At 42.0% G+C, this 11,701-nt stretch overlaps 1 protein-coding gene across 1 annotated transcript; it reads right to left on the reverse strand.

Moving 5' to 3' along the window:
- Positions 1 to 701: 701 nt before the first annotated feature.
- NEXMIF (neurite extension and migration factor) lies at positions 702 to 6,597 on the reverse strand. The gene is made up of 3 exons (XM_075539516.1): positions 6,519 to 6,597; positions 1,396 to 5,761; positions 702 to 795 (listed from the first exon to the last, which is right to left on the reverse strand). Exons 1-3 carry the CDS (start codon positions 6,595 to 6,597, stop codon positions 702 to 704), a joined length of 4,539 nt encoding a protein of 1,512 aa, XP_075395631.1.
- Positions 6,598 to 11,701: the final 5,104 nt, after the last annotated feature.

Here is an 11,701-nt window from a genome sequence, read left to right on the forward strand (position 1 = left end):
TTTTTAGAAAACAAACTTTCAATGCAGCTGTTCAGTTTACTTGAAAAAGGTTCTGTAAATGCCTGCACTGCGTCGCTGATGGAATAGCTGCAACTTTGAGACTTTTCCAGCATTTTAATCCGTAGACAATGGAACAAACGAACCTTCATTGTGCCTTGTCTAACTTTTCATGTTTTCCGACAGGCAACCGAGTTTTAACACAATGCATGTATGCATATAAAATATTTCTAAGAATAATTAATGAGCTTAAACTGTGAGATGAGGTAAGAAAATTTGGCACATTTCCAACAGTTTCTTTAAGTTTTAGTAAATCGTGTAACACAACATGTTTTCCTACTGTGATCTACAGGTGCTATCCACATAAGTGAGGGGTGGTTAATAGCAAGAATCACTGGAATGCTTCTAGTAAATCAACAGGGACAAACTCCCCAAATACAACCAAATGTTGATATAGAAGTATAAGTATATACAGTACAGTCGCTTATTTGTAGTTTGGCACAATGCTTTTCATTTTTCCCTTGTGAGTAAATAGTGCATAAACTACTTGTGCAACTGTATGACTTTTTAAGTCTTTTACACAGAACATCAGATAAACTTTTGCTTCCAAAGACTTATTCCCACAATTTAAAATTCTTTTTTAAGCACTTACATGTCAGCATACATAGCACAAGGCATCGTTTGAAATAAATTAAAGACAAACATCAAATGTCTCTCTGGAAAATTCGAGTCTCTTCTTCAAACACAGGTAAAACCCAAAATGCGGTTTCTGCTTTTAGGAGATTGTAGTCAGAATCCCTGCAGAAAAATCAAACAATGTATGTCATCTTAGTTAGCTTTGTGCATGTCCCACAAAGGGATCATACAATCTAAATTTGTTTACATCACACCAGATGCTGCATGATGCAAACAAGGATACAAATGGCAGAGGGCACTAGGAAGCTTTCCAAATTGCCACATGATGAGATTTTGTTTTCCAACGAATGCTCTTTCTGCTTCAATGATCTTGGCTTTTGGTCTACATTTCTTTAAAATCCTGTTGCTCAACATCTGTCTTACTGAAGAGCCCTTTTCTTTCCAAACTTCATTCAAGAGCATATTTTAATATTATTTCCTTATTACGTAAAAGCTAATGCTGAATATCAGAAAAATCAGCCTTGTTAGAGCTTAGGCCTAGCCAAGACAAAACAAAATAGCCCGATTTGGGGGAGGCGGGGGAGAGTGGCTTAAACATATAGGACTGTCATGCACTTTTTTTTTCTTTTGAAAAAGAAGGGAATGGGACCGTTTCTTTCATGCAAACATTTGCTTTCAAGAGGGAAAAACGAAGGGCTGCAGGCCCAGCAGGTGTAAGAAAGCTCCAGATGCATCATCTCAGCCATTTCGTTGAAGTATTACCTCCGCTTCTCAAAAGAAGCTGTCCCGGCCTCAGGCTTGTGGGCCTGTTCTCGCTCCATACACTTGCCCTTGCATTTGTCATCTCTCAGGGCCTTGGAGCTGGATTTGTGACGATATAATTTTTTGTGTGTTGGTCCATTACTGCCTAAAGTGCTCATGTTATTATACTTTTTATCAAAGAAGGTGGAGCGAGACTCCTCGTTATAACCAGGTAGGTTGGCACAGCCAGGATGACCTATTGGTGCTTTCCCATGGCTTTTGCTCATCCCTTTGATTGCCCTGTGGATTTTAGTGGTTCCTGGGGCCCCACTGGTGACCTTTTTCTTAGACTCTTGTGGTGTCCCAGCCAATATTTTGAGGGTTTTTAATTTTAGAGTATTGGACTCAGGGGAGTAGAATATGTTGGGGTCTCCACGGTGCTCTGTGGGTTCCCAGAGGGGCTCTATGGAGGCCATCATGAATCTCTGTACATCTGCCATACCAGAGGCAATGTTGGACAAGATGTAGGAAGGCTCTTGGAATTCTCGTTGGTCGTCATCCAGGAGGCTGTTGGTGCCGGCGCCTACACTCCAGTCACCCCAGCCTGACCTCTCTTTTCCCAAAGCCCAATCTCCAGAAAGTCCCTTCTGACTTGGCATTTTTACAGAGGCCACGGGACCCCCATGTTGGATACACTCAACCAACGTCTTCCCACTAGAGGCTATGCTATTGATTTGGCCTCCCCCACGACTAGTGCCGATTTGCATTTTCTCTCCATTGATCGCAGCCATGTATTTTCCTTTCTTTATTGACTTAGGGACCTGGCGGGATGATTTGCCAGGTGGCTTTTCAATTCCTTTGTTGCTGGCTTTGGGGGATTTTTTCCTGGTGTTTTTCTGAGAAGAGCTTTGGTTCACAGCCCCACTCTTGCTGGATGAACTTTTCTTTCTTGATTTTGACACTTTGTTATTGATGTTAATTTGACCAGATGGCTCATTAAATGTTGACAGGCAAGGGTTTTTTTGGAGCAGGCTAACAGAGTCTTCATCATTGAACATATGGAACTGAAACTGATGGTTATTTAAAGTAAACCCATCATCCACTTGAACCTGCTGTGAAAGGGTATTGCAGTCCCACTTGATTTTCTCCATATTGTCTAGTGGTCCTGGGGTGTCCTCTTGGAGCTCCTTCAGCGTTTCCAGTGTTTTGATATTCTCACACCTGGTAATTTGAGGGGAGAGACTAGGGGTGTTAGGCGGGGACAACTCTGAAAGGGAAGAGTGGCGGAATTTGTCAGGAGTGAAGTTGGAGATATCTAGGAGGTCAGTGGATTCTTTTAGTGGGGTTATCTCACCGATGCTCTGCTGGATCACCAGCTTAGGGCTGCAATGGGCCAACAAGTCATCAGTGATATCAGCATCAGCATCCTTTTCACAGGAAGTGAAGCTTAAGGAGCAATAATTGCTTGAGCTTACAGACAGTGAGGTCATCGAATCAAAGCTAAAGAGTCGACTATCATCCATGTTGACCTGGCCCTGCTGGAAAGGAAAGCAGATCTCTCCATTACTAAAGTGACATAACTGATAAGAGCCATCAGATGGGAGCTGAGAGTCTTGCAGGGAGGCACACAGGACCTTGTGGCAACTATTGCCACCACTATTGACGTAGATCGGATTGTATGTTGTAGCTATGAGACTATTTTCTATAGACACCATTTGGGACACTTCAAATTCATTGGATTGGGTTGAGACTATCTCTCTTGAGGCTTTAGCCATGAATTCCTGGGGGCTAGAAACAGTCTTTTTTGGCCACACATTCCCATAATTGCTTGATTCTGTTTTGAAATTGTGGGGTGACTGCTGCAGCTCAGACTCAGAGGGTGAGGAGAGCACACAATCCTGGGAAGGCTGGAGAGGTACAAATGCCTTTTCAGTTTCAACGAGACTGCCATCGGTCTGCTCTGAAGACTCCTGGGTGAAGTATGAGATGCTGGTATTATTCGTCAAGTCAGAAGCATCTAACAATGTTTGCAGATATCCTCCAGGGATAACAGGTAGATTTGTGGCAACATTGACAGATGCCAGAGGCATTTCTGAGGGGCAGGTAGCTGGTAGGAATGTGGAATTCTTAGCAACTTTTGCCTCATGAATTTCAGAGATGTGGGAACTGTCTGAGGTCCCGGGAACCGTTTCATTCTTTACAATGACCTTAGAGGGTAGCTCTTCCAAGAGAGGGCTCATTTCAACAACTGGCTTGCTTTCTTGCCCAGCTTTGATTTTCTTGGATTTTAACCTAGCTTCACTCCTAAATTTGATTTTGTTGAGTACTTTCCTTTCTGGTCCTTTAAACTCTGTATCTTGAGCTTTGGCTTTCATTGAGTCAGAGCCTGCCATTTCGCTTAAATGCAATCCCTTTGAGCAGCTTGTAATCAGAGCAGTGGGCTTCAATGCACCTTTTGGGTATCCATCTTCTTTGCGATTTGCTTGCTTCTGATCACTGCAGAACGAAACCAGTTTACTACTTGCCGAAGTTTCTATGGATGGGATTCTTTGAATCCTGTGCCTGTTGCCGTATTTAGATTTTCGTTTGCGAGACGGTGATAGGAATGACGCCTCAAAGCTACCTGGCTCAAAGCTTTGCTTTTGGCATAAAGATAACTTGATTGGGTCGGTGCTACTGTTTCTCTGCTGCTTCTTCTGCCAGAAGCCCTTCAAGGGGGCCAGCTGGGCATATTTGTCGAGCCGGTTCTCACTGAGATTCACTGTGGTCTCGGTGGCGTCCACCTTCGTCAATTTCACCAGCATGCTCTTCTCTCCTTTAAAGCGATTGATGATGATGTATTTGATAATAACAGGGGGCTCCTTGCGTGCCACTTTCCTTCGCTTTTTGGGACACCATTCATCATCATCTTCCTCTTTAGAACCATCTGGCAGCCATTCTTTCCTCTCATTTATTTTTTCGCCCTCTAGTGAGTCAACATCATATAGGTAATCTTCGCTGTATCTGACTTTTCTCTTGGCTCGCAGTCCGTAGTTCTGCTGGGAGGAGGAGCTACCTGAATTAGTGTCCCGTGCCATATAGCGGTTACAATCTTTGACCTCCCCCATGGCATCATATGAGACTTCAATGAAGGAGCTGTCATTACTGAAATTCACTGATGCCTCCAAGGAATTAACAAGATGGCCCTGCTTTAAAAATTTAAATTGTTCGACTTCAGTCTCACTACATGGTTTATTTAAGGCAGATTTTTCTCCATTCTCGGTTCCGTCTTTTTTGTCTATGTCTCTGTCTTCTTGCCCTCCTTCGTCTTTGCCTTTCTTTTTGTCCAAGTATTTATCTTCTTCTCCCCAGATGATGCTCACATCAGGAATTTTGAATGGGGAGAGATCACTGCTCGGTTTCAGGGCCCCACTCTTGGACTCCCGCTTGGGGCAGGTAGTAAAGACACTGGGGAAAAAGTTGAATTGGGCATCTTCCTGCATCAGAAGAGTAGTCTTATCTCGAATATTGTCCTGGAAGGACTCATATCGAATTTTCAGGGAGCAGACATCACTCCCCAGTGTCGACTCATCATCATCAAACATGTAGTTATCCACATCTTCTTCAGAAAACAAGTTAACAGACAGCTCATTCTTGGAACAGAGATCTAGCAGTTCAATCTTACTCTCACTAATGAAGGTCTCAAAGTAACCCCAATCCTGATTGGAATTTGCCAGCAAAGCCTCTTCTGTATTACACTTATCCAACAGTAATGCCTCATAATAATTTTTCTGAGCAGGATCTTCCAAGTCAATGTCAGGTTTCTCAGCTTCTCGTTTATCTCCTGCCTTTGACTTGTGCAGGGGGAAACCTAGAAGCTGGTCCGAGAGCAGCTGATCTCCATATTTTATGTTTTCTCCCGCATTAATACATTGAATCCCTATATCAGAGACGGCACATGTTTCATACTCCCTACTTAGATCACCAACTTTCAGACTGATCCCTGGCTCAGGATCTACTGCATCCTTGGATTCCATGAAGCAGCCCAAGCAAGTCCGGCTTGGTTGCATGAGGCAATCCCCACTCAGAGCGGACATGCCTGCAGGCTCCATTATGGCAAATGGTGCTTTCTCACACTCATTGGGCAATGACCATGTGTTTAAACCCTTTGCAACACCAGATGTGAGGGAGATGGCATTCACAGAAGCACTATCAGCAGCATGCTCAGGTGGTTCGATCAGGTCCAAAGGAGAGGGAGGGCTCTGTATACAGGGCTTCTTAGAAGGCAGAGGCAGGAGACTCCTGGGGTACATCAGAGTCTCTTTTTGTACCATTGGTATAGACTGGATTGGGGTAGCAGCTTCTAGGGCTGCAAATGACTTCATGGCCACATTCTGGTCATCTGAGTCTAGAGAAAGGAAAAGCAAATGACAGGAATCAAGTTAAGTGTCTTAGACCAGACTTATTAATCTTATCCTCTTTCCCTCAATCAGTTTCTGGCTCTTGATCTTATTACATAAACTTGATACAACTGATGTGTGATCTTTAAAACAATAACAACAACAACAGCAACAACAACAGAAAACCAAGCCTCAGCTTCTTTAGCTTTCAAAATATAAACCACAAAATTAAAGAACAATTCTGATTTTCTTTTGAACATTCATATGGTGAATAATAATCATTATTTAGGTTCAACTTCTTCCTCAGAAAAACACAAAGCCCTCCTCAGAAATTAGGAAAGAACAGGTTAATTAGAATTTCATGGCTTTCAGAATAGAAAAATGCTCAGATGGGACAGTCATGGTTTTGAGTTAAAAAGCGCAGTACCAGTCTTCAGATCTATTTGGGGGAAACCCCTTTTTCACCCCTCCATTAAATTTCAAGGCTCATATGTGAGCATATTAGTAACTCACTAGGAATTTTGAGGGACTTAGTATTCATTTGACAGAGATGACTTGGGAGGACAAAGGGGTCGAATTAGTCATTAACTTCTTAGAGACCCTTTAACTCAATTAGGGATTTTGGTGGAATAAAATTTACAATTAAACATCAATCTCAAAGGCATCCTGGGGTCATCTTGCCTCAACTTTACATATGATAAAATCCATAGTACTAACAAAGGACTACCAGAAGAGATCTCGCATATTACAATTAAATTCCCTTACCATTTTCTTCAACCCCATTAATCAGAGTGTGTTCTCCATTGACTGAGGCAACAGCAGCCTTATCTTGTTGGTTATCCATGAATGTAGTAGCCTCTTATTGTTTCATTCCAAGTTCAAATGTTGTCCAACCTGTACATTTCAAATATATAATATCAGTTATTAAGTTTGTTTTATAATTTAGTGTTAATTCAGTTCTAAAACATTCACTGCCATATTCCAATTCATAGTGGCCTTATAGAGCAGAATAGAAATGCCCCTTTGGGTTTCTGAGGCTGTAAACCTTCATGGGAGGAGAAAGCCTTATCTTTTTTTCGTAGCACTACCGACCCTGTGGTTAACACCTAATGCTTAAACAACTATGACACCAGAACTCACTGGAATTTACCTGTTTCCAGACTGGCTTCATTAGGCTATTGTTTGTATTTCAGAGTTTATCCCTACCTCATAAGTTAATTTGGAAATTCACACACCATTAATATATTCTGGCTCCTCTACCCCTTCAAGGTCATCATAGTATTCAAAATTGACCTCTGAGTTAGCAGGACAACTTATACCTTACACTAAATACTAACAAATTTAACTTAATCATGGCTACCTAATTAGAAAGGAGACAAAGCAGAGTCTAGATTAACCTGAGATAAGGTAGGGGGGTATGTGTGTGTGTGTGTGTGTGTGTGTGTGTAGATTGGTTTTATTTCTGTTTTGCCTCCTTTCTATTTCAGCTTATCAGAAGCTCTGAATAAAACAAGCCAATTCAGTCAAATGAAGCTAAATACAAAAGTATTGCTAAAACATCATAGAAATCTTTATTAAACAAAAATATATCCAAATGGGAAACTACTGATTCTTGACATATTCTCCATCTAGGTCTATGTATCTCTGAAGGTGGTATTTCCATCTCTTTAACCCTTCCCTGAGGAATTCAGCACACTTCGAGCTATACCACATCAAACATGCAGTTCCAGCATCTTCAAGAACACAAGGGAAAAACATGGGACCCCAAATGGTAGAGAAGGGGGAGGGACAGGCCTGGTGGGAAATGATCAAGGGTAAGGTTGCTTAGAGAAGAGGTATACTCTAGCCCAGGTGGCGATGAAGCATGGTAGTAGGGCAGGAGGAAAGTCAAGGGAGATGGAGGAAAGAGCTAGGAGTCAAAGGGCATTCATGGAGGTCTAGACAAAGACATGTACATGCAAATATATATAGGAGGATGGGGAAATAGATCTATGTGTCTATATTTATAGGTCAAGTATTAAGGTGGCGGAAGGACCTTGGGCCTCTACTCAAACACTCCCTCAATGCATGAATACCTTCTTTTATTAAATTGGAACTCTATGATGCTCACTCTCCCGACACAACGGCTGGAGCCAAAGTGCGTGAACAAGTAAATGTGGTGAAGAAAGCTGATGGTGCCCGGCTATCAAAAGAGATAGTGACTGGGGTCTTAAAGGCTTGAAGATAAACAAGCGGCCATCTAGCTCAGAAGCAACAAAGTCCACATGGAAGAACACACCAGCCTGAGTGAGCGAGTGGTCCCAAAGGGATCAGTTACTAGGCATCAAAGAACAAAAAATCATATCATTGACTGCACACCTCCATGATAGGATCGCTGAAGACAAATGGGTGCATAAGCAAATGTGGTGAAGAAAGCTGATGGTGCCCGGCTATCAATAGAGATAGTGTCTGGGGTCTTAAAGGCTTGAAGGTGAACAAGCGGCCATTTAGCTCAGAAGCAAAAAAGCCCACATGGAAGAAGCACACCGGCCAGTGCGATCACGAGATGCCAAGGGACCAGGTATAAGGCATCATGCAAAAAAAACCCCAACGATATAAGTGTGTGTATGTATGTGTATATATGTGTATATGTATATATATATACCATATTAAATGAAGGGGGAAGTGCAGAGTGGAGACCCAAGGCCCAAGTGTCGACCAATGGAGATCCCCTCATAGAGGGGTTTAGGAGAGGAGATGGGTTAATTAGGGTGTGAGGTAGTATCGATGAAGAACACAGCTTTCCCCCGGATCCTGGATGCTTCCTCCCCCCAACTACCATGATCCGAATTCTACCTTGCAGGGCTGGATAGGACAGAGGCTGTACACTGGTGCATATGAGGGTTGGAGGGTCAGGGAATCCAGGGTGGATGATACCTTCAGGACCAAGGGTGTGAGGGACGATGCTGGGAGAGTGGAGGGTGAGTGGGTTGGAAAGGGGGAACTGATTACAAGGATCCACATGTGACCTCTTCCCTGGGAGAGGGAGAGCAGAGAAGGGGGGAAGGGAGACTCCGGATAGGGCAAGATATGACAAAACAACGATGTATAAATTACCAAGGGCATATGAGGGAGGGGGGAATGGGGAGGGAGGAGGGGAAAAAAAAGAGGACCTGATGCAAGGGGCTTAAGTGGAGAGCAAATGCCTTGAGAATGATTGGGGCAGGGAATGTATGGATGTGCTTTATACAATTGATGTATGTATATGTATGGATTGTGGTAAGAGTTGTATGAGTCCCTAATAAAATGTAAAAGAAGAAAAGAGAAAAAAATGATTAGGGAAAAGACTGTACAGATGTGCTTTATACAATTGATGTATGTATATATATGAACTGTGAAAAGAATTGTATGAGCCCCAATAAATTGTTAAAATTAAAAAAAAAAAAAGAACTCTTTTTCAATTGTGTTCCTGTTCAATGTCTTTTGAGTTTTGCAAACAACAACAACAAAAACTGCAGGATCAGGATTATAGGATAAAATTCTTGTAGGACAGACCTTGCTAGCTTTAGAGAAGAGGAGGTGCATTATGATGATGCGGGGTGGGGGGGTAGTGCTTCAGCACAATTTCTCTGGCTTCTTTCTCACCAATGCAGTTTTCAATTTCCTTCAAATACAGCTTTTCATAATAAATACCCATGATAATCTACCAAGATTATCTCTTAGGAATCCCAAAACAAGATCACCATCAACATCTGAGCTGATCTTTCTGCCTCACATGTAAGGGACCCAGCAGGTACCCTGGGAAGCCACTGTTTGGATTGGGCCTTTGTAAAAACAGGCACCCTCCTGAGACAAAGACAAGTGTATCAATGAGAGGACTTGTTTGTGTCCACTCACAACTACGCAAGTATGTTTTCAGACATTGTGTTTGAATAAATTCATGAATATATACATTGGAGCCCCAATAGCAATTCTCTCTCTCCCTCCCCCCCCCCTCTCTTTCTCTCTCTCTCTCACACACACACATCACACTCATATTTTGTCTTTCTCTGTCTTAAAATCTGACTGCTAAGGATAAAAGAAAAAGGGAATTTGTTGGTTTCTTGATGTTCATGACCGTAACTGATGGACAAGTATTCCTCCACAACCACAGCAAGATTTTTACATGTGACTGCAAAAAAGACTCAACATTTCTTCTAAGATCCCAGCATTTTTAGTGCATAAAATACATATACATAGCCTCTTATGTTCTGCCCATCTACCTGAGTGATAGTGACAGAAGGAGATGTTGCTACCCAGGTATGGGAGCGCCTACCACATGGTACTGCAACATCTATAAGCTTTCTATTTATTCCAATCTTTCTTTCCTTATACACTTTGCCCAGCTAGGTACCCATTCCTTTATGAAAACATGAAAACCACATTTAGCCAAGCAGCTGTCACAACGATCTAAATTTTTTTTCACAATGATCTAAATTTTATACTCATTTATTCTAATACATGCATAGATTTGAAAAGATGGATCCAGCATTGAGGGAACAAGAAGCTGTTAGCTGACACAATTTCACAAGATTTTAAACATAAAATATTCTATCAGATGGGCCTATTTTCTTATTTATAAAATATCGAGGCTGTATGACAAAATCTTATGGTTTTAAAAATGGTCCATGGTTCTCAGTTACCCCCAGCATTTGCACACCACAATTACGAAACTGTACCTGACCTTTGAGTAGTCAAGTAACAGAAAGAAGCATGTACTTTCTATATTTACACAGAAAGCTGTTATTTTGCAAGGAGAGAGGTATGGTTACCAAATCCAAGCCCCTTATCTCTTGGCATAGAATGGAAGGTTCATTTGTGATGGGTGGAACTGATGGAACAAATTGAAGGCCTGAGTGTTTGCTTCAGAGATGACCCTATGGTGGATTGAATACTACTGTCACAATGGATTGCTCTGTGTACCTTTCTTTTTATGGAGTTCAATAACACTTCAGATACTATCTATCCATTTTTTCACCTCTTCACTAATTCCATCCTGACAGTGACGTAGCGAGAGGAAAATGATACGTAGATCTCAATAATTTATTGTCTTCTTGCCCTTATGCTTATGGTTAGCTACAAATGTTAGGTGCCATTGAGTTGGTTCCAACTCAGAGTGACCCGATGTACAATAGAAAGAACAAAACACTGCTTGGCCTTTGTCATCCTCGCAATTGTTCTTATGTTTGATTTTATTGTTGGAGCCCCTATGTCATTCTGTCTTGTTGAGCATCTTCCTCTTTTTTGCTGTCCCTCTACCCTCCCCAGTATGATGTCCTCCGGGGATTGATATCTCCTCAAAACATGTCCAAAGATCTTGAAATGAAGTCTTGCCACTCTTGCCTATAAGGAGCATTCTGGCTGTACTTTCTCCAAGACAGTCTTTTTGACAATATTCTTCACTAACACCATAATTAAAATACACCGATTCTTCTTTGGTCTTCCATATTCAATGTCCAGCTTTTGCATGCATAATCCTCAAAGTAACATCCTTCGTTTTCAGCACTTAAAATATCATTTTATTGGGGGCTCATGCAACGCTTATCACAATCCATACATACATCCATTGTGTCAAGCACATTTGTACATTTGTTGCCATAGTCATTTTCTTTTTACTTGAGCCCTTGGTATCAGCTCATTTTCCCCTTCCCTCCCCGCTCCCCACTCCCTCATGAACCTTTGATAATTTATGAATTATTGTTATTTTTCATATCTTACACTGCCTGACGTCTACCTTCACTCACTTCTCGGTTGTCCATCCCTTAGAGAGGAGGCCATATGTAGATCCTTGTAATCGGTTCCCACACTTCTACCCCACCTTTGCTCCACCCGCCCAGTATTGTCACTCTCGCCACTGGTCCTGCGGGGTTTACCTGTCCTGGATCCTCTGTGTTTTCAGTTCCTATCTGTACAAGTGTACATCCTCTGGT

The sequence above is a fragment of the Tenrec ecaudatus genome, chromosome X (genome assembly GCF_050624435.1).
Source record: "Tenrec ecaudatus isolate mTenEca1 chromosome X, mTenEca1.hap1, whole genome shotgun sequence".
NCBI lineage: Eukaryota > Metazoa > Chordata > Mammalia > Afrosoricida > Tenrecidae > Tenrec > Tenrec ecaudatus.